The sequence below is a fragment of the Corticium candelabrum genome, chromosome 7 (assembly GCF_963422355.1).
Source record: "Corticium candelabrum chromosome 7, ooCorCand1.1, whole genome shotgun sequence".
In the NCBI taxonomy this organism is placed as follows: domain Eukaryota; kingdom Metazoa; phylum Porifera; class Homoscleromorpha; order Homosclerophorida; family Plakinidae; genus Corticium; species Corticium candelabrum.
The window spans coordinates 4583462-4608263 of record NC_085091.1 but is presented as its reverse complement, the minus strand read 5'-3'; the positions used below and the strand labels follow the sequence as shown (position 1 = coordinate 4608263).

The 24802-nt window shown below is 41.6% G+C and overlaps 2 protein-coding genes across 3 annotated transcripts; both read right to left on the bottom strand.

Moving 5' to 3' along the window:
• Positions 1–880: 880 nt before the first annotated feature.
• Positions 881–8544, bottom strand: LOC134182036 (alpha-2-macroglobulin-like protein 1). The gene is made up of 32 exons (XM_062649357.1): positions 8424–8544; positions 8190–8365; positions 8102–8127; positions 7860–8025; positions 7726–7796; positions 7615–7666; positions 7408–7481; positions 7290–7341; positions 7147–7234; positions 6985–7087; positions 5982–6191; positions 5726–5923; positions 5551–5667; positions 5431–5490; positions 5134–5364; positions 4924–5073; positions 4556–4864; positions 4375–4486; positions 4107–4317; positions 3820–4045; positions 3541–3765; positions 3429–3480; positions 3239–3370; positions 2993–3169; positions 2850–2931; positions 2553–2790; positions 2113–2496; positions 1889–2041; positions 1652–1827; positions 1501–1594; positions 1364–1438; positions 881–1301 (listed from the first exon to the last, which is right to left on the bottom strand). The coding sequence occupies exons 1-32, from the start codon at positions 8504–8506 to the stop codon at positions 1152–1154; spliced, it is 4653 nt and encodes a 1550-aa protein (XP_062505341.1). The 5' UTR covers positions 8507–8544; the 3' UTR covers positions 881–1151.
• An 8617-nt stretch (positions 8545–17161) lies between these two features.
• LOC134181944 (alpha-2-macroglobulin-like protein 1) lies at positions 17162–24743 on the bottom strand. 2 transcript variants are annotated; one of them, XM_062649240.1, is made up of 32 exons: positions 24639–24743; positions 24405–24580; positions 24317–24342; positions 24075–24240; positions 23940–24010; positions 23829–23880; positions 23622–23695; positions 23504–23555; positions 23360–23447; positions 23198–23300; positions 22213–22422; positions 21957–22154; positions 21782–21898; positions 21658–21717; positions 21363–21593; positions 21153–21302; positions 20785–21093; positions 20601–20712; positions 20335–20542; positions 20049–20274; positions 19770–19994; positions 19659–19710; positions 19457–19588; positions 19216–19392; positions 19073–19154; positions 18767–19010; positions 18332–18715; positions 18107–18259; positions 17870–18045; positions 17721–17814; positions 17583–17657; positions 17162–17519 (listed from the first exon to the last, which is right to left on the bottom strand). In XM_062649240.1, the coding sequence occupies exons 1-32, from the start codon at positions 24719–24721 to the stop codon at positions 17370–17372; spliced, it is 4656 nt and encodes a 1551-aa protein (XP_062505224.1). In that variant the 5' UTR covers positions 24722–24743; the 3' UTR covers positions 17162–17369. The 2 variants fall into 2 exon arrangements, with proteins under 2 accessions (XP_062505224.1, XP_062505225.1); XM_062649241.1 differs by having other exon boundaries at positions 18773–19010.
• Positions 24744–24802: the final 59 nt, after the last annotated feature.

Genomic DNA, 24802 nt, shown 5'->3' with positions numbered 1-24802 from the left:
GTAATAGATAATGCATGCACAAACTAATAATAGAGACTAGCCTACGATCGGGCAAGTCCGAGCGCACGCGGTGAGAAGTGGAAATTGAACCCGCCCCGCACGGCTCTACTTTCCTTCTATAGCACGACAAAACTTCTGCGACGAAACAAAGCCCACCCAAGTCGAATCCCGAGAGGGCTTCCCGAATAGTCCACAAGGAGCGCAATGTGCAAGCCAACCGAAATTGCACCCGATCCGCCCATCCGTCCCGCCGCACTGCTGACGGTCTACTTTCCATCTACGGACATGACGCATCTTCCGAGTACGGACGCGACTTCAGCGTACGGACAAGATGGCACTTAGCGCAATCATGGGGAGGGGTTTGGGTTTGATGACATAATTTGCGTTTGACTGAATGCATACGTCAGAGTGCTGGTTAGAGAAGCGTGTGTGCACATGTACATTGAATTGAGCGTCTGGTAACACGTGTGGTCTAGGCGAGAAACTTTGTCGGGGTACCACACATCCTATATAGACTCCTGCTAGTCAAGTTCGTGACAGGGAGTCATAGTTTTTAAACTCTCCCGGGTGGGTGTCTGGATTTTAATACTTTTCTATAAGTAAGAGTCATTGGTAGCCTGTAGGATTTCTTCCATGAAATGCCCGGGCCCGGGACAGTTAAAAGTCACCGGCCCCTAATGACCGATGCCCCTCATGGGCTAAAGATGCCTCACTTCAGTCCTACGACTCAAGAAAAACTCCGTATTTATCTCAACTTTCTCAGCTATTGTATGTCTTGTGTCCGTTTACCACAATGGCTACGAAATTTTTGGTTAGTTAAAAGAAAACACAACGCAACACAATGAAACCCTAAATATATAAATTTCAATTAGACCAGACGCTTTTCGGAATGTTTAGAAATTATTTGAATGCTATTAACTCAACCAAAAGTACCTTAGACCTCGTGCATGATTAGTACCTACGCATATCAAAATGAATTGATATGTAACATAATTCAAAGATACAAATTGGACAGAAAGGTATGCATATCGCCGTTTCTCAATTATAACAACTTATAGGAAAGCAATTTCTTGCGCTTTTCTACTACATACGTGTGTACGTAACCAGTCGACGTCACTTAACTAGTGAACGTCAAGTAAATTTTTGATGCGTCATTCGCAATCTTGTCGGGGGTAGAGCATAGTTCCTCCCCTCTGGTCGGGCTCGTAGTAATTGTACGTAATGACGGGAACACCTTGCAGGTCTTCGACCACTGAAATCCTCTTCATCGTTACGTCAAAGCAACACTTTCTTTGGGTCACCTAAAGATTTAGACTGTGTTAAACAAGACTAGACTTCATTGTATTTGTCAAACTTGACGAACCTCATCAAAGTAAACGCTAAGAACTCGTCCTTTAAAGTCTGTTCTTTTGATCATACATCGTCCTCCTTTCACCAACTAATCAACACAATAATTTGTTGTAGTTCTTATTAATTAATAAATTTACTAATGTAGTTAACCTGCTTCAACTCGCTTTGCACTGGTGCAAAACTGGAAAAGAATGTCACTTCGGTCACCGCCATGTTGGAGCTATCTGACTCATTACGGATCCACCTACACCAACCATTTTGTATATAAAGGGATGTTACATAACGTGCAATGAGAGCTGACCTATTGCAGACTCTGACGACGTATTTGCATGAACCCTTCTGAACAGTAGCAACGGCAGACACGTCGAATGCCGCGATCTCGTCCGGTTTGGGTACGTTGTAGTTGACACCAAGTGAGGCTAACAAGCAGCCACTACCACAAACAGACACTTCGATGGAAGTAGGAAGAACGGGAACCTAAACAAATATTTTCTTAATTTTGTTAGCAAAACAATTTTGTTGCAAATTCGGAGTCAACCTGGACAGTTTGTACTTGCATGGCATTTGAGGAATCGATAATTAGCTCATGGTCTAGACCACTAAATGTAAGTTGGACTGTTGCCGAAACACGTCCGTCAGACAAAGTCAACTGGGCATATTCCGATAGAGCTTGAAGTGCCACCACAGTGTCCTACAATAACAAAATAACAAACACTTACTGACATTCAGTATTATAAATACTATAGATCAATTGATCCTAACTTGTGTGGACTTAAATCCTCCTCTCGGATTACGCTGCTCGAGTAGCCAGCGAACAATTCGTAAGCTATACGCAATGTTTCCTCTGTTCGAAAACGCCAGTAACGCATAGGCGCTCGTCTCCACGTCACAAGAGCTCGATCGGCAATAATAGGACCACGCCCACGTGTTCTCACAAGGTGGAGAAAGTGTGTATTGCCAGTAAGCGTGGTCGCCATCGGTTTTGGCACAATTTCTTAACGAATCGAGAGCTGCGTCTGCGTTCGTCTCGTATCCTGAGACTTTTGTCAACGTGTAAGCGACTAAAGCCAGATTATACGGGCTACTGCAGTTGGACGGTATGCAGTTGTTTGTCAAGTAGCTCAGAGCCGCCGTTAATGCTTTATCCTAAACCAAAAGTATTAGCAGTTTATCTTGAACATATAATATCCTTTTGCTGTTACATTTGGTTGTAGTCCAGCCTCAAGAAGCGCCAGTGTGACGTAGGCTGTCAGAGAACAACCACCACCACTGCATCCTTGCATCTCCTTGTGTATTGGACCGCACACCGGCGGAAACGAACCGTCGTCGTTCTGTTTCGATATGATGAAGTCGATTGCTTCTTCCTGCACTTTGTTATCGATAGACATTCCAATGAGACCGTCCGCTTGACCAAACGATCTCAATACAAACGCGGTCAACCTGACGAGATGATAAACAATATTATAGAAATTTTAATACATTTTGTTGGTTCAACATACCACATGCTTCCACAACGATCACGATCTCCGAATGCGCTGTATGATCCATCCTGACGCTGATACGTCAACTCTCTCTGGTAGCCTAATACAACAAGGTATTTTTAATTGATTTGAGTAAATTCTGAGAGCATTTAATGTTTTGCCTGTTTGCATGTAGTGGAGAGCCTTCTTGCGCGTTGCAGCGTCAAGCTTTCCGATTGTGTCGAGGTAGCGAGCAATGTAGACGGCGGGGGCAAAGTTGAGCATGTTCTGCTCACCACAGCCCGTTGGCAACCTCAAAAGACTTTCGAGACCGCTAATAGTTGGTCCCATGTAATTCGCTAAATATATACATAGTTGTTATTGCCTTATATTTGTATGATATACTATTAAAATGAATGTATATAAACCTGTTACTGAAAATTCTGCGCTTTCTGAGTCGGGAACATAGTCTGGTGGGAGAGATGCATTGAAGCGTTTGGTAATGCACTTGAGATCGTCATCAGACGCGTCGTCGAGATCGGTGGTGGGAGTAGAAGTATCTGCAATTAACAACGTTAATGTTTTGAAAGCATTTATAACACAACTGAAAATATATACCTTCAATACACAAAAGGGCTGATTGGCCATACTCTTCTTTCACTCCTTCAGGCTAACAACAGTCGTAGAGAATTAGATTACAAATTTGTGTTTTAATCATGATATTGAATACTTCGACAAACAGATTTCGTATCAGGCTATCTGCAGCGGATGTCGATTTGGCTGTGGCTTTTATCGGCAAGTGGCCGTTCTTGAGAGGTAGGAGGTAATACGATAGAGAGTTACCTGCACTTGCAGGAACAGTCACCGTTCTAACAGTCTGGTTTAGCTCTGTCTTGTCTCCCTTTCCGTGCACTATTCGTAGATCATTACTGTCGACTAGGACCTCGACATTTGCCTAGGAAAAAGTGAGTCACAATGACAGATAACATGGAAACGCTTGGTCGCTCACTGTTAGTGGTATTTCCAAGTAGTTGTAAACGGTGAGAGTGATCTCTACTAGCTCTCCTCTTATCACCGAATAGGGCAGATTGAGAGTGATAAAAAAAGGTTTGAATACTCTTAAAGTTGTCGGTCTTGCTATTGACATGTGCGTTGATTGTGAAACAGAGAAAGCATCCGCAACCCAAGACGTAATCGTATCAGGCACAGTAACTTCCTTTGTCTCTGTATGATTACTGAATATCAATAAAAGTGGTCAGCCAATGCAACCAGACAAAATAGAAAGCAATGATATACTTCATCTCCATCTCAAACCAAAGCCACGTCTCGGGAAAGAATTTTCGTACACGAGTTGGATTCACAAGATTGGCAACGTTCGGTGAATCAATTGATTCATCTGTCAAGCCTGCTGGACCTTGACGTTGCTTTTCAACTGGAGCTGCTAACGGTACAGCTAAAAATCGATCAGCTAGAGCAAGTGGACCACCGCTGGTTCTTGCCCGCCAAGCTAAAGATCAAAAATTATAAAGCAAAATCTTTTTTATACACGTGCAGGATTTCTAACGTGTAAATTGATAACAACAGTCGTATGTAATTTCAGGTTTGGGTGGAGGTGGTGGTTTCGAGCATTCAGTCGGAGACGTCGTGTCACTGTCAGACACACTAATTCCAGAAGCCTGTAAAACAAATAGCAAATTCGTTTCGGTTAATAACAAGAGTTTGCTTTGCAATTGATAATATCATACGGTAAAGTAGCTGCTTGCTTTGACGTAAGAACAATACCGAGGATAGTAACTGACATCATAGCAACGTCGTGCACAGCATTTACCAGGCCTGATAATGCGTGGTTGCTGTCTTCCTACGTCTCCTTTGACTCCAGGAGGACCATTTTCGGTTACTGCAGGGAGAGGTCTCGGCTGTGGAAGAGGTGGGTTTCCTCCTTTTGGATATCCATAGCAGTCACAATTACAGTTCCAGTATGCAGACCAGTCACAAACGTATCTCTTGATGGCCAGTGGCTTGTGCTCATCAAACTGTCTAATCTCATCATACAACTGAAAGACAAACGACTGTTTGTGAAATGGTTTAGAAATGACGAGACATATCAGGTTACCTTAGCAGTTGTGAGTTGGTTCTTGTCTTGCTGAAGGTAAACGCTTTGATCGACTGCTACTACGCCCACGTATGACGAGACAGCGGCTTGTATTAGTAAATGGGCTTTCTCGCCAGGTCTCACTTCTTCTTCTTGGAATTCCAGAGACATCTAGAAAGAACAAGCTTGTAATACATAATAAGACAACTTCTCGACTAAAGAGCAACTGACCTGTGATCTGGTATTCGCAATTACATCAAATGCGATGCGTGAAGCTGCTTGATTCTTCTGACTGACAATAACAGAAACTTTGGGAGCCATTGATGACGTCACAACAAATGAGAATGAACAAGTTCTCTTAATGCCTCCGTCTTCACACAACTGTTGATGTTTGCTTCTGACATTCTCATCTCCTGCAGGTAAGCACTGACCATGATTGACAATTTTACCTTTGTTAACAATCTAGAATAGTTTTGATGACGTAATTATCGTTTGCTATCTCTTTTAATGAAGACGGTAATGACTTACATAATAATCTGCAACTGCTTTGCTAGAAAAAGATGCATAAACAGTTACTTCATTACCGACCTGCATCAGGACAAATCGTCACCAAGAAGCACTATCCAGACAAATAAAATTACGCTATACCTCTACTCGCTTTTGGTTGCTAGACAACACTATTCGTTCAGGAGCGTAGATCATATTTAGAGAAGTGTATGCATTAGCAAAACGATTTCTTTCTCCTGTTTCCTGGACTGCAGAAGCCTAAATACATAACACGGTTGCATTATTAACTTTGTAAGCTTTAAAACTTATTGCTTACGGTAAAACGAATAGACAGGGCGTTGCATGGAGTACAAACATTAAATGTTGCTACTCCACTTCTATCAGTCTGTTGATAAATATCTGTCAGCGATTGATACTTCTTTTTTTGACATCCGCTTTTGCCCATCGTGTATATCGTACCCGTCAGGCTTACATTTGCATACTTTGGAATTCCCGTCAAACTTGACGCTGCAACCTAGAAAGAGAACACTTAGACAAGATAGCGATTCAAATAGCTTCTACTTGTTTTTTACTTTTACTGTGGTGTAGTGGCACTGGCTGAATGTTTTGTCTTCTTGGATAAAAGTCAGTTTGTTCGGTCTGTAGCTTCTTGTGATGCTTGTCGGTCCGTCGCATTGGACGGTTGTTTGAGACTGCGGATCGGTCACGTTGACATCAATGTCTAGCTTTCCTCCACAGCCACGTGTACAGAATTTCATACACACTTCAGTTTTTCCATCGATCTGTAAGAATGGTTGAATTCACGGTTCACGGTGTGCATACACAGTATACAAACTCGTATTTAATACTATTTGCTTTCTAGTTCAACATTATACATGTACACTCCGATTTGTATATACGAAGTTATATTGTATGTTATCGAAGCTGGACATTGCATTGTATTGCAATTGTCTTATGCTATACATTTGCTAGAAGCCACAAGAAGAATTTCTACCATATATTCGCAGATGTAGAATTAATAAATAATTTAAATTTAATAAATAATAGTCATAATAACATTAAGTCACTGCCGTGGCTCAGTGATGGTTAGCGACAGTGGCTACAACTTCAGAGTTTCGGGGTTCAAACCCTGCCTGTCTGTCTGTCTGTCTTTCTCTTTCATGTTTCTCTAGCTTTTCCCATGGTACTATGACCTGTTTCAGTCTTTGGGGAGTTTCTGTTGTCTGGTGAATGGTCCGTTGACGAAGACCTTCAGCGCCTGGGGATCATCGATATCCCTAGGCATGCTGTACCGAGTTTGCGATTACCGTAATGGCTGCAATCTATATCGAATTGGCTAGTCATTGATCGCCCGGTGGACTATACAGAACCATGTACCCTGCAGGGCTCACCTGCCGGGTTGGTGAGCGCCCAGATGGGGTAAAGACAACACTTGCCCATTATGGAGGGGTATAATGACATATCAAATATTATATATTTAATAGCAAATTTATGGCGTTAATAGAAAATTTGTCGGTTAAACGGTAAGGACTTCAGAACTTCAAATACGGTAATTAATTAATCACTTTATCTGACCTTGCGCATTGTAACGGCTTCTTCTAGAGGACATCGTAACCATCTATAATTAGGAGTCAGTCGTGCTTTCAAATTTCCTCTAACTTTCTGACCGTAAGTATAGCTAAAACAGTTTATCAATTACGTTTTAGAGGTTTCTAATGTAATTGGATAGATGCTTACGTTGCTGACACAGTGAAGCAAACTTTTCTTGTGACACAATCGATGACATCATCAGTGAGTGTCACCAAACAGGAAAATCTGGGCAAAACTGCAGGAAGCATTTATTGCAAAAATGTAATTTGATTAGAATGAGCACAGTTTACCATAACGTTTAACTTCAAAATTAAAGCAAGAACGTTGGTTTTTGGGCAAACCCTATAATTGAAGAAACAGAAAGTCTTAGACTATACGTTAGACACATCAATTGGTAAACGTTTCTACCTCGTATGTAGCACATAACGTGTGTGTTCCAAGGACGGGTTCAGAAGACAATGGAAACTCAAATTTGCCAACACCTGCGCAAGATATATTAGTTGCAAAATCATTTGATCGACGAATGCCTTGTTAAAGCGTGCGAGCTAGTGCTACAGTGTGTTAGTAATATCAATATTATTTAATTAATTTATGCTTTCAAATTTATGTACTCACCAAATTCTAAGTCAATGTTGGAATAACGACCAATGGTATATGATTTAGGATTCTATAGCACAATGAAGCATGTAGACCATAAATTCGCGCTAAAAGTGTGTATACGCCAACCTCTATGGTGACAGTAACTCCTCCTGTCACAGACCTCGTCTCACGGTCAAGAACAATCACTCTTCCCATAACTGATAAACGATTTATATTATATTAAACTTAATAAAATTATTGATCTAGAGATTGATTTATACCCGTTTCTCCTGGTTTATAAATAGGTTTGTCTGTCTGAATGAGGATGATTCTGTTCTTGCCAGATATTGTAAGTGGTAGACTTCTGGTCACCAGCGTTTGCATATGCGTTGTCATCTTGACGTCGATGCTGTACGGACCTTCAGCTGGATCAGCATCTTTAGGAATCTATGGTGCAAGGTAACGACAGTAAGTTTATGCATAGTTGAAGACAGGCGCAAGAGCAACACGTGTCTGGACACACCGTCAGTAAAAATGCATTGAATGAACCTATACAAAATAGATCCCATCTGACATGACTATTGAAATATGCTAAATCAATATTTCACTACCTGGGATTACTATTCTTTCCTTGCTTGAAGCAAGCGAGCTGCCAGTAGAACGTGTCACGTGTACAGACACCGACTGTTTTGCCTTCCAAAGAATGTCCTCTACGTGAACGTACGCAACAAATGTTTCTCCCGGCGCTACACTTTTTGGTGCCACGACATGACTAATATTGGGAGGCCTGAAACGTAAAGTAAATGTTTAGAAGCACAGCCATTATCCAAAAGTAGTCTTCTCACGGAATAATAGGAGATAGTGAAGATACACAGCTCAACGCCGCAAACAGTCCTAATGACGAAAGAATCAAATATTGTGTCGTCATCTTGGTCAGACCAAGCTGAAACTCAAAATGATCAAACGAACGGAATGAAGGGCCTTTTGTTCTCTAGCTGTGTGACGTGGGTGACAACTGCATGCGTAGGCGGGTGATTAATGACATCATTAACGAGAAGCGACCGTAAATTACGAATGATAATTGGAGTTGTGAGATCCTGTTTTGTCAAGACTAGTGCAGTACGTAGATACCGTGTTTTGACTGCTTTTGCTAATGACAGTCTCTAGAAGCTTCTGCAGCAGCCTTTCGAATTTTGTGCTACTTCGATACGTGCACTCATAAGACTGTAGTTTTGAATCTAACGGAGTGTTTGCAGAGAGCAACGAGCTGTCATCTATAGTAAGCGTGTTGCACGTGGACTAACCACTGAGTGGGAAGTGCCTATCGATCACGCATTAGGAGGAGGACGTCTAGACGACGACCGTTCTGTTCATGGTACTACCAAAGAGCAACTGGTACAACCAGCTCTTTCGCCTCTAAATTATTTATGAAATTGCGTACAACAAAATGTGAGGAAGTGGTATGTTGTCGCGAGTGACCAGACCCGCCTACTCATAGTGTAACACATCAGTAGCACTATGGACATGTAATATCATTTGATCAGTTTGAGACGTGTGTCAAGCCTCAACACGTTTTGCATTTCCTTATCCTTTATCGATTACGGTGTCCGTTAGCGCCTCGTGTTGGTGAGTGCAAACTTCCTAGTATTATATATTACGTATCTAACCCTGGTAGGTATAGACCGGTTGCACTCACGTGAGACAAACTGACGCGTGGAGGACAGCCGGTATGGCGCGCCATGTGTGTCAAAAGTCGTTTCGTCGGCTAATTGATGTCGACGTCTATGGCGCGCCATGTGTGTCAAAAGTCGTTTCGTCGGCTCATTGATGTCGATTCGTCGGCTCGTTGATGTCGTTTCGTCGGCTCATTGATGTCAGCGGGTGGCCTCAGGGTGCGTGACCATTTCGTCCATCCCATTTTCAACAATTGAATAAATATTGAATTAGAAATTGAAAATAGCCTAGAAGTTGCTTGTAATCTCAATATTCAATTCTATTAAAAATTAAAATTGACTGATTGACAATCTATAATTATCTGCGGATTATAATAAATATTGAAACCATACTTAATATCTAACCAATTTCTATTTCAATGCAATGCAATATTGAAATTGCAAGCACGTTAGTTTAATTTTCAATGTTAAATTCAATAATCAATTTAAATTTAATGTAATTTTAAATTTTATTTTTATTTTTAATTTAAATTTTAAAAATTAAATTTTGAATTTTGAATTTGCATGGCCAATTGGTCCATTCCATTTTTAATTTTTGAGACAAATTAAAAATTGAATGTCAAATTAAAAATTGACTGGCGTTGTTTGCTCTTACCTGCGAATTTTCAACACTTGCTGTGTCCACTGTGGACTCGGGCCCGCCACACGCGGGGAAGTCCCTAAAGGCTGTATAAAGGCTTTCTTATAACAGGCACCCTAGTGGATACAACAAGCTACGACGTGTTAATTAACATGCGTACATCTCTAGACAACAATGTTTACAACAACGTGTAGAGATGCCTGTACAGGCCTGTAAGAACCTTATCATAACACAGTGTTTACCTGTGAATTGTTGATCTGTTGTATCCACTAAGGTTAGTGCCTCTAGGGACTTCCCCGCGTGTGGCGGACCCGAGTCCACAGTGGACACAGCAAGTGTTGAAAATTCGCAGGTAAAAGCAAACAACGCCAGTCAATTTTTAATGACATTCAATTTTTAATTTGTCTCAAAAATTAAAAATGGAATGGACAAATTGGCCATGCAAATTCAAAATTCAAAATTTAATTTTTAAAATTTAAATTGAAAATAAAAATTAAATTTAAGATTAAATTAAGTTTAAATTGATTATTGAATTTAACATTAAAAATTAAACTAACGTGCTTGCAATTTCAATATCGCATAGCATTGAAATAGAAAATTGTTTAGAAATTAGGTGTTTTCAATATTTATTATAATCCGCAGATAATTATAGTTTGTCAATCAGTCAATTTTAATTTTTAATAGAATTGAATATTGAGATTACAAGCAACTTCTAGGCTATTTTCAATTTCTAATTCAATATTTATTCAATTGTTGAAAATGGGACGGACGAAATGGTCACGCACCCTGAGGCCACCCGCTGACATCAATGAGCCGACGAATCGACATCAACGAGCCGACGAATCGACATCAACGAGCCGACGAAACGACATCAATGAGCCGACGAAACGACTTTTGACACACATGGCGCGCCATAAGCCGGGACATTTTCGATAAGTTTGAGGCCTAGTTTTTTCCAAATTATCGCTACAGATTGTTAGATTTTGACAGCCGACGTCGCTACAATGCTAAATTGCAGTACCCTGATGGTCGAGACCTTTGCGAAATTTCTCTCAGCCAGTTGTCCGAGGAAATTCTCGTGTGTCAGCATCAACAACATGCATCCACGACGGATTTTTCCTCTGAAAGTAAACTGCTTTAAAAATCGGAATTTTGTATATTGTTGCCAGTTCCTCCTAAAGACAGTGCAACGGCTTCTTTAGCCTGCGGCAGTGTCATCATCTTCACTACTAGGTCTGTATGCATACTATCGAACCATTAACTACGTTGTCATCAGTTTCGATGTTGTCAGTAATTTCGTTTGCACATGCACTAAAATCAAGTAGAAAAACTGCTTTGTCGTCTTCTTCTAATCACAGTCTCTTTGCAACCCTTTGCTGTACTCGTTCGTACCGTTCTGTCGTCAATGAATGCCTTGACGAATATAGCAGTCTAAGACTAGAAACATAATCCGCATTCGTTTGGTCTTTAGTTGCAGAAGACTTTGCGCTTACCAAGTGATCGGAAAAGACGCGTGTGTACTTCAAACTGATATGTTTCTGGTCTTTTCTGTTGATAGCAGACAGTGATCCACGCCCCTCGTTGCCGTTCGGTCAGTTTTCAAAATTTCTCACCTTTGACCATCACAATCGCTGGCAAACAAGCGAAACTGATGTCTCTGTTACGATCGGCGCGGCTGTCGCAACCCACAACAGCAAAGAAGTTTTCATTGCGCTATGAAAGTCCCGGATGTCCACCAGCAAGTGCGCACGTGAGTAGGTTTGCGCCTACACGCAACCGGTCTCTAGTCGTCGTTTCTCAATCGTGATCATGAAAAATTAAATGTACAGTATAAGTATACAGTCAATTCCGTTGTAACGACAGTGTTATGGTATTTACTGACATACAAATTGGTATCGGCAAACATTGACTATCAAGAGTGCTTAATGCAGCACAGGCTAGTAAAGGATTGATCATACTGTAGCACGGGAGGTGTGAATAGTTGGCTGTAGGTGGCATTCAGATCCCGAAGGTGTTTCTAAGTTGTCAAGTACACACAATCCCTAGCTACAATGGCAACAAAACTTTGTTAGGCATTTCTTCGCCGTCTGGTCACATGCACGAATCGTTCTTATACCGATCTGTAGTCAGACACAGACACAATTCTTTTAAAGTAGGTCTTAATGATATATATATATATATAATATATAATATATATATATATATATATATATATATATATATATATATATATATATATATATATATATATATCGAGAGCTCGATAGATTGTCATATAGGTCCACGCCTCTTTCTGTTGTGCGATCCAGATTAGAAGCCTCGCCATGCTCGGAAACAATATCCATGCCAACTAGACAGTGCTTCTGAGTGCGGAAGTCCAGAACCGTAAGAACGGGTCCGGCTGGTCCGGCCACTTTTTTCCTAGAGTAAACTTTCAACAGAAGCCTATTTCATCTACTTTCGTTTCATTACAGTGTAAGATGAAATATTGCTAAGAGTTCAGTTTGGCGGTTTGCAAAAAAATTGACATAAAACATATTTGCGGATTCTATTTAGTGGTTTGACGTGGCTGTTGGATAATTGTTGTAGGCGTCGACCCTATAGTCTCCACCCACTTGACACGTGGCCGTCTTGCAGCATTCGTGGCCATCACGTGGCTTTGTGGTCTCCAACAATAAAGAATTGTGGTGTAAGTGTGAAGAACAGGACATACATGATTCCTATGCTGTTGGCATTAATTATTATCGCCATTATCAATGCCTGATGAACGTGGGTAATGACATCAGAATATTGTTATACCCGGATTTCTATTTCGGTGCCCAAAGTTATCGACGAAGAATCCGCCAATCCGCTAAAATGACTTCCCGCCAATATTTTATATTATACGGTAAGTATCCTAATTAGTAAAATAGTTTTATGGTATTCGTCCCAACGAAGTTTTCTGACCCTCTACTGTAGCCTACTGAAACGTGTCCCCCTAGGTAGACAGTATACGTATTCGCTGAAACCATGTCATGGAAATTGCCGTAAACATGCAAACTTGTAGTAAAGCACATAATATGTGAATAGTTGACTGTAGGTGGCATTCATCTTCTGAAGGTGTTTTGGGTTGTCACGTAAACATAATCCCTAGCTAAAATACAAAGGATGGGGCGATGGAACTTCATGAGGCAGTTTCGTTTGGTCACTTGCACTAATCGTTCTGTATTGATCTGTGGTCGGACACTGTGGTACGTGTTCTCGAGGCGTAGCGTACACGCAGTGTTCTAGTTTCACTATATTAGATTAGACTACAAGAGATTACCAGGATTAAAACTAAAGACTCGTATATCACATCTCCCTCTTTACAGCAAGGCTCGCAACTCTTAGCTCCACAACCTATATCTATTAGCCTGTAACTCACTTCAACCTGCAACTCAACTCTACTTGATTATCAACTAGATTAATCTACACTGTTAATAATAGTCTGCTAGCCAAAACGGTGGGCAAATTGCGCGCCCAGAACGAGTCGTTAGCATCTCTTGATGGTCTTCTGACGGGTTATGTGCTTGTTTCTTCTCCTTTACTCCTTCTTCCCTTGACTGGTCCTGTCCTAAACCGTTTCGTGTTTATCATTTTCATATGCATGAGTCTCACGTGTACGCTCGTTCCAATTACGTAGTAATTGGTTTGTTGTTGTTTCTCGCTTGGCCTATGATTCTTAGAGCTGATGTTGCTGGCTGTAAAACAGAAGACATTGAAGGTAAGGTAGCTCTGAGGCGACGTCCCATTAACAGTTATGCAGAAGAGAATGGCATAGCTTCTAGAGAGCATGTTCTTTACGCCAAAAATCAAGGTAAAAATCCCCGGCCTCTGCTGCCCTTGTTAAAAAGCCCTTAAAAGTCTGTACTAAGCGCTCCGCCAAACTGTTGCCTTGCGGATGGTGCGGAGACGATGTGGTGTGACGAAAGCCATACTTCCAGTAAATCGACGGAATACGTCGCTCACAAACTGAGACCCGTTGCCTCAGACTCTCTATGAAGTGTTTTGGAAATGCCATAGCGCGAGAACATTTTCTTGAGGCCACTTACTACGTCATGAGACTGAAGTTGCTAAAGGCTGCATACTTCGGGGAACTGCAAATAGTAGCAAATAGTGCTCATTTCCTTGTTGAAATAAATCGGCGGATACTCTTTGCCACGGTAGTTCAGGAAGGGTAGAGACTTGCAAAGGTTTCTTTCGCTGCTCTCTCCAATGGCGGCAACTAGAAATCACAATGAGCGACTACAGTTTCCATCTGGACACCCATACCCGGCCACCAGACAACTTGTCGGGCCCTGCGCTTGGTGTCAGCGATCCCCAGATGACCTTCATAACCTCCTTCGATTATGTCACTGCGTGATTTTGGTGAAATCACAATTTCATTTTCCCGGAGTACAATACTATTGACTTCTGTGGGTAAGTGACGCTCATTCCAAAACTGTCGTAGTTCAGTGTTTAGATAATGTATTGTTTGGTCCATTGGATTTGCAATATCTGCAACAATGATAATTGGGTTGTTTAACGTTTCTTTCCGCATTCTATTTTGCATAAGATTGGAACTGGCCGGACCTCTTAAGTGAATTTATGTGTTCAGAGTCTCGTCACTCTTGTAAACGGGGCTAGGCGATAGGGTATCGGCCATCGTTAGTTCCTTTCCCGAAACACAGATTACCTGAAAGAGCTACCTCATCAGCACATTTAAAGACGTTGTAGGCAAGGCGGGCACTGATCTAGAATTTGCATGTTTATAATTGTCTGGTTCGACCACGAAGGGCAATATGCTTCCCGAAAGGCAACATTAAAATTTTTTATCACTCCTACGTTATGACGAGTGCCCCTTTTTCTATGTGCGCATAGCGCTGTTCTGCGGGCGTAAGGGCCCATGAGGCGTAATCAACAGGTGTCCAGCGACCGTCACTCTAAACCTGGAGTTGCACCACGCCTATACCTTATGTCGATGTATCAGTGAACACAATCATGTCGGCGTGAGACGAATAGAACGCCAAAACTGGTGGAGCGGTGATCGTCGCCTTGAGCTGATGGTAAGCGTTTTCTTGGGTTGGGTCCACGTCCAAGTGGTGTCGTTTCGCAGCAGGGTACGCCAAGGGGCAGAAACGTGCGAATGATATTGAAAACCTTTGCTATATACACGATCATGCCCATGTACCGTTGCAGTTCTTCGCGGTTCTTTGGCCTTTCAATGGACGCTACCACTCCAGTAGTGTTTTCATCTGCTCGGGTACCTTCTTTATGTGAAAACATGACCAAATATTTACCTTCGGTGAGACGAAAGAAAGATCTGGACTGATTGAGAGTCAAACCATTCCCTCGACATGTCTAAGGACGTGCTGTAATCTTTGGTCGTGCTTCGCATGGGTGCTTCCCCATATGACAATGTCATCAATAAAGCAATCGGTTCCCTATACATGTCATGCAACATATTCTTGATAGCACGATGAAAGACTTTGGGTCCTGATGTAATCTAGAATGGCAGACGCGTGAATCGGAATATCCCAAACGGTGTAACAAATGTGGTAAGACTAGAACAACTGGCTGACAAAGGTATCTGCCAGAACCTGATGCGGCGTCCAAGGTAGTAAAATGCCAAGCACCATGCATTTTGGCACAGGTCTTCTGCAACTGATAACTGAAATCTTTCTCGTTATACCCCTTGTTTGCAGCCGTATAGTCTACACCAATTCGCACCTTGCCGTCCTTTATGAGCACAAGAACCATAGGACTGACCTAGTCTGTCGGCTCCAAAACTTCTTCAACAATTCCTGATGCTAACATTCTATCTAGTCCTTTTTTACCTTACCGTCAATGGATAGGGAATTCGTCTAAGACTGGTAACAGCTTGAGGAGTGGCTGTTTCTTGCAACTTGACGGTATATTGGCAACGATGTAGAAGTCCCATTTCTTGAAACATATCTTCATATGACATGGCTACAGAAAGAGTGTTAGTGACTGATTGTTGCCCTTGATTAGATTAGAATACAAGAGATTACACGGATTAAAACTAAAGCAGTATATCACAGACACGGAAACGATTTCTTGAACTATGACCTAAAATGAAACGTGGTCGTGAGAATGAGAAATTTGAGGTTCGGGCGCACACACACACATACACGCACGCACGCACGCACGCACGCACGCACGCGCAGATATATATCCCGAGAGTTGGATGGAGATTCATATATGACTACGCCCCTGTCTGTTGTGCGACTAAGATTAGAAGCCTCGCTATGATCGGCAATAACTAGTGGGTATGTTATCGCCGACGTAAGAATCGGGGGATGGAGAGTTGAAGCCCTTCGCTCAAAATATAAATAGAAATTTATGTGCCAGTGACTTTCACAAATCTGTATACGGTCTGGTAAGCGATATAGTTTTCGCTTACTCGCGATGACTTACACGGTACAGCCCCTCTCCTCGCTCGTAAACATCTTCTTACGCCACTGGTTATTGATCAAATACATGCAAACTCTACGATTTGCAATTGTCGACTCTATAGGTCCAGGTACTTTCAAACTACCAGACCAATTTTACAGCTCTCCTGGTAACTGAAATACGAACATGCCACGCTACGCCCCTCCGCAAACGCTAGTAAATTTGAACACACGCCTACACCAGTCCGGTGTAGACTGTACGTGTCGTCGTTCTTCGGAAAGCGTCGAGCAATCGAATATCTCTGGTTGATTGCAGCGCTAGTCTTCTAGAGCTTTCGTTTCTCTCCAAATTCAGATTGCATTTGCACGGAGTACATAGGCGTTTCCTGCACCAATGGCTACATAGATTTCTATCGCAAAAAGTGCGAACAGCTAGATTCGAATTTATTCAGAACAAAACCTCGCAACAAAGATTGCACGTGACGTGTCTACACAAGCTCTGACTACGTCCTCCGTCAGAACCCTACGGTATCTTGCCCGTACGAAGTACGGGACGTGTATGTGTATTATATAAACTTAGATATATGCAAGCAATTGAGGCCTTGTCTACACCGTCACTTTCAGTTATGGGCTTTCTGTAACCCACGATAAGATTATCTAAAATCTCTACTCCAGTAATTTTGTTAACGTTTTGGACGGCGAAGAACAGCAGCCGAGAAATACCGTACTTAAAAATTCTGGCAAGATCACCTGGAAGTATTCATTAATTGAGAGTAGAAAATGAGGCAACTGTTAGGGTGTTTGGACGCATGTCATCATAAATTAACAGTAAGCCACCAAGTTGTCGTAAGGAACAGGAGTACTAACTTTCACAAGATTTTTTTGTTCTAAGATCTCTAGCTTACCCAAAGACTCATATCGCATGCAAAAATGGAAAAACTGAGAGTTTCTACATAACCACTCATTCGATTTTAAAGTCTAATAAAGTAAGAATGCTGCTCTAAGATAAATTTTTAACAACCAGTCGACGTCACGTAACTACTGAGCGTCAAGTACAAGTTTGATGTGTCATTCGCAATCTTGTCGAGGATACAGCATAGTTCCTCCTCTCTGGTCGGGCTCGTAATAGTTGTACGTAATGACGGGAACACCTTGAAGGTCTTCGACCACTGAAATCCTCTTCATCGTCACGTCAAAGCAACACTGTCCTTTGGTCACCTAAAGATTTTAGACTGTGTTAAACAACACTAGACTTCTGTGTATTTGTCAAAATTGACGTACCTCATCAAAGTAAACGCTAAGAACTCGTCCTTTAAAGTCTGTTCTTTTGATCATACATCGTCCTTCTTTCACCAACTAATCAACATAACAATTGGTTGTAGTTTTTATTAATTAATTAATTTATTAATTTGGTTAAACCTGCTTCAAATCGCTTTGCACTGGTGCAAAACTTGAAAAGAATGTCACTTCGGTCACCGCCATGTTGGAGCTATCCGAATCATTGACGATCCATCTATATCAACCATTTTGTATAGAGAAAAGGTATATAACGTGCAATGAAAGCTAACCTGTTGCAGACTCTGACGACGTATTTGCATGATCCCTTCTGAACAGTGGCGACAGCAGACACGTCAAATGCTGCGATTTCGTCCGGTTTGGGTACATTGTAGTTGACACCGAGTGAGGCTAACAGGCAACCGCTACCACAAACAGACACTTCGATGACGGTAGGAAGAACGGGAAGCTAAACAAACATTTACTCAATCTTGCTATCAAAACAATTTTGTTGCAAATTTGGAGTCAACCTGGACAGTTTGTACTTGCATGGCATTCGAGGAATCGATAATTAGCTCTTGATCTAGACCACTAGCTGTAAGTTGCACTGTTGCCGAAACACGTCCGTCAGACAAAGTCAACTGGGCATATTCCGATAGAGCTTGAAGAGCTACCACAGTGTCCTGCAATAAACGCAATAGCAAACAGTTACTGACACTCCGTGTTATAAATACTATAGATCAATTGATACCAACCTGTGTGGACTTAAATCCTCCTCTCGGATTACGCTGCTCGAGTAGCCAGCGAACAATTCGTAGGCTATACGCAATGTTTCCTCTGTTTGCAAACGCCAATAACGCATAGGCGCTCGTCTCCACGTCACAAGAGCTCGATCGGCAATAATAGGACCACGCCCACGTGTTCTCACAAGTTGGAGAAAGTGTGTATTGCCAGTAGGTGTGGTCACCATCGGTTTTGGCACAATTTCTTAACGAATCGAGAGCTGCGTCTGCGTTCGTCTCGTATCCTGGGGCTTTTGTCAACGTGTAAGCGACTAAAGCCAGATTATACGGGCTACTGCAGTTGGACGGTATGCAGTTGTTTGTCAAGTAGCTCAGAGCCGCCGTTACCGCTTTATCCTACACCAAAACGTATTAGCAGTTTATCTTGAACATATAATATCCGTTTACTGTTGCCTTTGGTGGTAGTCCAGCCTCAAGAAGCGCCAGTGTGACGTAAGCGGTCAGAGAACAACCACCACCGCTGCATCCTTGCATCTCCTTGTGTATTGGACCACACACAGGCGGAAACGAACCGTCGTCGTTCTGTTTCGATATGATGAAGTCGATTGCTTCTTCCTGTACTTTGTTATCGATAGACATTCCAATGAGGCCGTCCGCTTGACCAAACGATCTCAACACAAACGCTGTCAACCTGACGAGAAGATGATAAACAATGTTATAGAAATTGTAATACATTTTGTTGGTTCAACATACCACATGCTTCCACAACGATCACGATCTCCGAATGCGCTGTACGATCCATCCTGACGCTGATACGTCAATTCTCTCTGGTAGCCTAATACAATAAGATATCTTTAATTGATTTGAGTAATGTCTGAGAGCCTTGAATGTCTTACCTGTTTGCATGTAGTGGAGAGCTTTCTTGCGCGTTGCAGCGTCAAGCTTTCCGATCGTGTCGAGGTAGCGAGCGATGTAGACGGCGGGGGCAAAGTTGAGCATGTTCTGCTCACCACAGCCCGTTGGCAACCTCAAAAGACTTTCGAGACCGCTAATCGTTGGTCCCATGTAATTCGCTGCATATAATTGTTATTGCTTTACATAATGTATGATACACTCTTTAAATGTACGTAAACAAACCTGTTACTGAAATTTCTGCGCTTTCTGAGTCGGGAACATAGTCTGGTGGGAGAGATGCATTAAAGCGTTTTGTAATGCAGTTCACACCGTCATCAGACGCGTCGTCGATTTCTGGAGTGGGAGTAGGAGTATCTGCAATTAGCAACGTTAATGTTTTGAAAGCATTTATAACACAACTGAATATATTTATATATATATATACCTTCAATACACAGGAGGGCTGATTGGGCATACTCTTCTTTCACTCCTTCAGGCTAACAACAGTAGTAGAGAGTTAGATTACAAATTTATGTTTTAATCGTGATTTAATTACTTCGACAAACAGATTTCGTATCAGGCTATCTGCAGCGGATGTCGATCTGGCTGTGGCTTTTATAGGCAGGTGGCCGTTCTTGAGAGGTAGGAGGTAATACGATAGGGAGTTACCTGCGCTTGCAGGAACAGTCACCGTTCTAACAGCCTGGTTTAGCGCTGTCTTGTTTCCCTTTCCGTGCACTATTCGTAGATCATTGCTGTCGACTAGGACCTCGACATTTGCCTAGGAAAAAGTGTGTCGCAATGGCAGATAACATGGAATCGTTTGGTCGCTCACTGTTAGTGGTGTCTCCAAGTAGTTGTAAACGGTGAGAGTGATCTCTACTAGCTCTCCTCTTATCACCGAATAGGGCAGATTGATAGTGATGAAGAAAGGTTTGAATACTCTTAAAGTTGTCGGTCTTGCTATTGACATGTGCGTTGACTGTGAAACAGAGAAAGCATCGGCAACCCAAGACGTAATCGTATCAGGCACAGTAACTTCCTTTGTCTCTGTATGATTACTGAATAACAATAAAATTGGTTAGCAAATGCAACAAAACAAATAGAAAGCAATGACATACTTCATCTCCATCTCAAACCAAAGCCAAGTCTCAGGAAAGAATTTTCGTACACGAGTTGGATTTACAAGATTGGCAACGTTTGGTGAATCTATTCCTTCATCTGTTGAGATTGCTGGAGGTAGACGATCCTCTTGAATTGGAGCTGCTAACGGTACAGCTAATCCGTTTGCTAGAACAACTGGACCACCGTTGGTTAGTGCTCGCCAAACTAAAGATCAAAATTATAAAACAAAATGATGTTTTTGTACACCTGCAGGATTTCTAACATGGAAATTGAAAACAACAGTCGTATGTAACTTCGGGTTTGGGTGGAGGTGCTGGTTTCGAGCATTCAGTCGGAGACGTCGTGTCACTGTCAGACACACTAATTCCAGAAGCCTGTAAAACAAATAGCAAATTCGTTTGGTTAGTAACAAGAGTCTGCTTTGCAATCGATAATATTATTCATACAGTAAAGTAGCTGCTTGCTTTGAAGTAAGAACAATACCGAGGAGAGTAAGTGACATCATAGCAACGTCGTGCACAGCATTTTTCAGGCCTGACAATGCCTGGTTGCTGACTTCCTACGTCTCCTTTGATTCCAGGAGGACCATTTACGCCTACTGCAGAGAGAGGTCTCGGCTGTGGAAAAGGTGGATTTCCTCCTTTTGGATATCCATAGCAGTCACACTTACAGTTCCAGTATGCATACCAGCCACAAACGTATCTCTTGATGGCCAGTGGCTTGTGCTCATCAAACTGTCTAATCTCATCATACAACTGAAAGACAAACGACTGTTTTTGGAATGGTTTAGAAATGACAAGACATATAAGGTAACCTTAGCTGTGGTAAGTTGGTTTTTGTCTTGCTGAAGATAAACGCTTTGATCTACTGCTACTATGCCCACGTATGACGAGACAGGCGCTTGTATTAGTAAATGGGCTTTCTCGCCAGGTCTCACTTCTTCTTCTTGAAATTCCAGAGACATCTAGAAAGAACAAGATTGTAATACAAAGTAAGACACCTCGCCGGCTACAGCGCAACTGACCTGTGATTTGGTATTCGCAATTACATCAAAAGCGATGCGTGAAGCCGCTTGATTCTTCTGACTGACAATAACAGTAACTTTTGGAGCCATCGATGACGTCACAGAAAATGAGAATGAACAAGTTCTCTTAATGCCTCCGTCTTCACACAACTGTTGATGTTTGCTTCTGACATTCTCATCTCTTGTAGGTAAGCACTGACCATGATTGACAATCTTACCTTTGCTAACAATCTAGAAAAGTGTAGATTACGTAAATATCGTTTGCTACTTTTTAATGAAAACGGTAATGACTTACATAAAAATCTGCAACTGCTTTGCTAGAAAAAGAAGCATAGACAGATACTGTATTACCGACCTGCATCAAAACAAACCATCACCAAAAAGCACTATCCAGAAAAGTGAAATAAATTACGTTATACCTCTACTTGCTTTTTGTTGCTAGACAACAAAATTCGTTCGGGAGCATAGATCATATTTAGAGAAGTGTATGCATTAGCAAAACGATTTGTTTCTCCTGTTATCGGAACTGCAGAAGCCTAAATACATAACACGGTTGCATTATTAACCTTTTAAGCTTTAAAACTTGTTGCTTACGGTAAAGCGGATAGACAAGGCGTTGCATGGAGTACAAACATTAAATATTGCTACTCCACTTCTATCAGTCTGTTGATAACTAGCTGTCAGTGATTGATACTTCTTTTTTTGACATCCGCTTTTGTCCATCGCGTATATCGTACCCGTCAGGCTTACATTTGCATACTTTGGAGTTCCCGTCAAACTAGACGCTGCAACCTAGAACGAGAACACTTAGAAATGATAGCGATTTAAATGGCTTCTACTTGTTTTTTACTTTTACTGTGGTGTAGTGGCACTGGCTGAATGTTTTGTCTTCTTGGATAAAAGTCAGTTTGTTCGGTCTATAGCTTCTTGTGATACTTGTCGGTCCATCGCATTGGACGGTTGTTTGAGACTGCGGATCGGTCACGTTGACATCGATGTTTAGCTTTCCTCCACAGCCACGTGTACAGAACTTCATACACACTTTAGTTGTTCCATCGATCTGTAGGAAAGGTTGAATTCACGGTTCACGGTGTGCATACACAGTATATAAACTCTTATTTAATAGCATTTGCTTTCTAGTTCAACATTATACATGTACACTTCGATTTTTATATACGAAGTTATATTGTATGTTACCGATACTGGACATTGCGTTGTATTGCAATGTCTCATGCTACATTTCCTAGTAGCCACAAGAAGAATTTCTCCCATATATTAGCAGATGTACAATAATTAATAAATAATTTAAATTTAATAAATAATAGTCATACTGACATTAAGTCACCGCCATGGCTCAGTGGTTAGAGACAGTGGCTACAACTCCATGGTTTCGGAGTTCAAACCATGTCTGTCTTTCTCTTTCATGTTTCTCTACCTTTTTCTATGGCACTATGACCTGTTTCAGTTTTTGGGGAGTTTCTGTTGTCTGGTGAATAGTCCAGTAAAGATTTTGTTCAGCGCCTGGGGATCACAGATATCCCTAGGCGTAGTGTACCGAGTTTGCGGTCACCATAATGCCTGCAATCTATATCGAATTGGCTAGTCATTGATCGCCGTGTGGCCTACACAGAACCACGTACCCTGCTGGGCTCACCTACCATGTTTGTGGGCGCCCAGATGAGGTAAAGACAACACTTGCACATCATGGAGAGGTATAAGGAAACATCAAATATATGTTTAATAGAAAATTTATGTTGTTAATAGAAAATTTTTCGTTTAAACGGTAAAGACTTCAGAAATTCAAATACCGTAATCAATTAATCACTTTATCTGACCTTGCGCATTGTAATGGCTTCTTCTAGAGGACATCGTAACCATCTATAATTAGGAGTCAGTCGTGCTTTCAAATTTCCTCTAACTTTCTGACCGTAAGTATAGCTAAAACAGTTCATCAATTACGTTTTAGAGATTTCTAATGTAATTGGATAGATGCTTACGTTGCTGACACAGTGAAGCAAACCTCTCTTGTGACACAATCGATTACATCATCAGTGAGGGTCACCAAACAGGAAAATCTGGGCAAAACTGAAAGGAAGCATTTATTGCAAAAATGGATTTTGATTAGAATGAGCACAGTTTACCATAACGTTTAACTTCAAAGGTAAAGCAAGAACGTTGGTTTTTGGGCAAACCCTATAATTGAAGAAACAGAAAGTCTTAGACTATACGTTAGACACATCAATTGGTAAACTTTTCTACCTCGTATGTAGCACATAACGTGTGTGTTCCAAGGACGGGTTCAGAAGACAATGGAAACTCAAATTTGCCAACACCTGCGCAAGATATATTAGTTGCAAAATCATTTGATCAACAAATGCCTTGTTAAAGCGTGCGAGTTAGTGCTACAGTGTGTTGGTAATATCACTATTATTTACTTTATTAATGTTGTCAAATTTAGGCACTCACCAAATTCTAAGTCAATGTTGGAATAACGACCAATCGTATATGATTTAGGATTCTATAACACATTGAAGTATGTAGACCATAAATTAGCGCTAAAAGTGTGAACAAACCCACCTCGATGGTGACGGTAACTCCTCCTGTCACAGACCTCGTCTCACGGTCAAGAACGATCACTCTTCCCATAACTGAAAAAGGAGTAATGTTATATTAGACTTAATAACATCATCGATCTAGAGGTTGACTTTATACCCGTTTCTCCTGGTTTGTAGATAGGTTTGTCTGTCTGAATGAGGATGATTCTGTTCTTGCCAGATATTGTAAGTGGTAGACTCCTGGTCACCACCGTTTGCATATGCGTTGTCATCTTGACGTCGATGCTGTACGGACCTTCAGCTGGATCAGCATCTTTAGGAATCTATGGTGCAAGGTAACGACAGTAAGTTTATGCATAGTTGAAGACAGGTGGAAGAGCAACACGTGTCTAGACACACCGTCAGTGAAAATGCATTGAATGAACCTATAGAAAATAGATCCCATCTGACATGACTATTGAAATATGCTAAATCAATATTTCACTACCTGCGATTACTATTCTTTCCTTGCTTGAAGCAAGCGAGCTGCCAGTAGAACGTGTCACGTGTACAGACACCGACTGTTTTGCCTTCCAGAAAATGTCCTCTACGTGAACGTACGCAACAAATGTTTCTCCCGGCGCTACACTTTTTGGTGCCACGACATGACTAATATTGGGAGGCCTGAAACGTAAAGTAAATGTTTAGAAGCACAGCCATTATCCAAAAGTAGTCTTCTCACGGAATAATAGGAGATAGTGAAGATACACAGCTCAACGCCGCAAACAGTCCTAATGACGAAAGAATCAAATATTGTGTCGTCATCTTAGTCAGACCAAGCTGAAACTCAAAATGATCAAACGAACGGAATGAAGGGCCTTTTGTTCTCCAGCTGTTTGACCTGCG

Coding starts and splice junctions, on each gene's coding strand:
- LOC134182036 (XM_062649357.1), bottom strand. CDS start 8,506: ATGACGACACAATATTTGATTCTTTCGTCATTAGGACTGTTTGCGGCG. Junction 7,482..7,614: donor CAACATTGACTTAGAATTTG/GTGAGTACATAA, acceptor TATCTTGCGCAG/GTGTTGGCAAATTTGAGTTT. Junction 5,668..5,725: donor CCCTGTCTATTCGTTTTACC/GTAAGCAATAAG, acceptor TTATGTATTTAG/GCTTCTGCAGTCCAGGAAAC.
- LOC134181944 (XM_062649240.1), bottom strand. CDS start 24,721: ATGACGACACAATATTTGATTCTTTCGTCATTAGGACTGTTTGCGGCG. Junction 22,155..22,212: donor GCCACTACACCACAGTAAAA/GTAAAAAACAAG, acceptor TTCTCGTTCTAG/GTTGCAGCGTCTAGTTTGAC. Junction 17,658..17,720: donor TGCAAAGCGATTTGAAGCAG/GTTTAACCAAAT, acceptor TATGTTGATTAG/TTGGTGAAAGAAGGACGATG.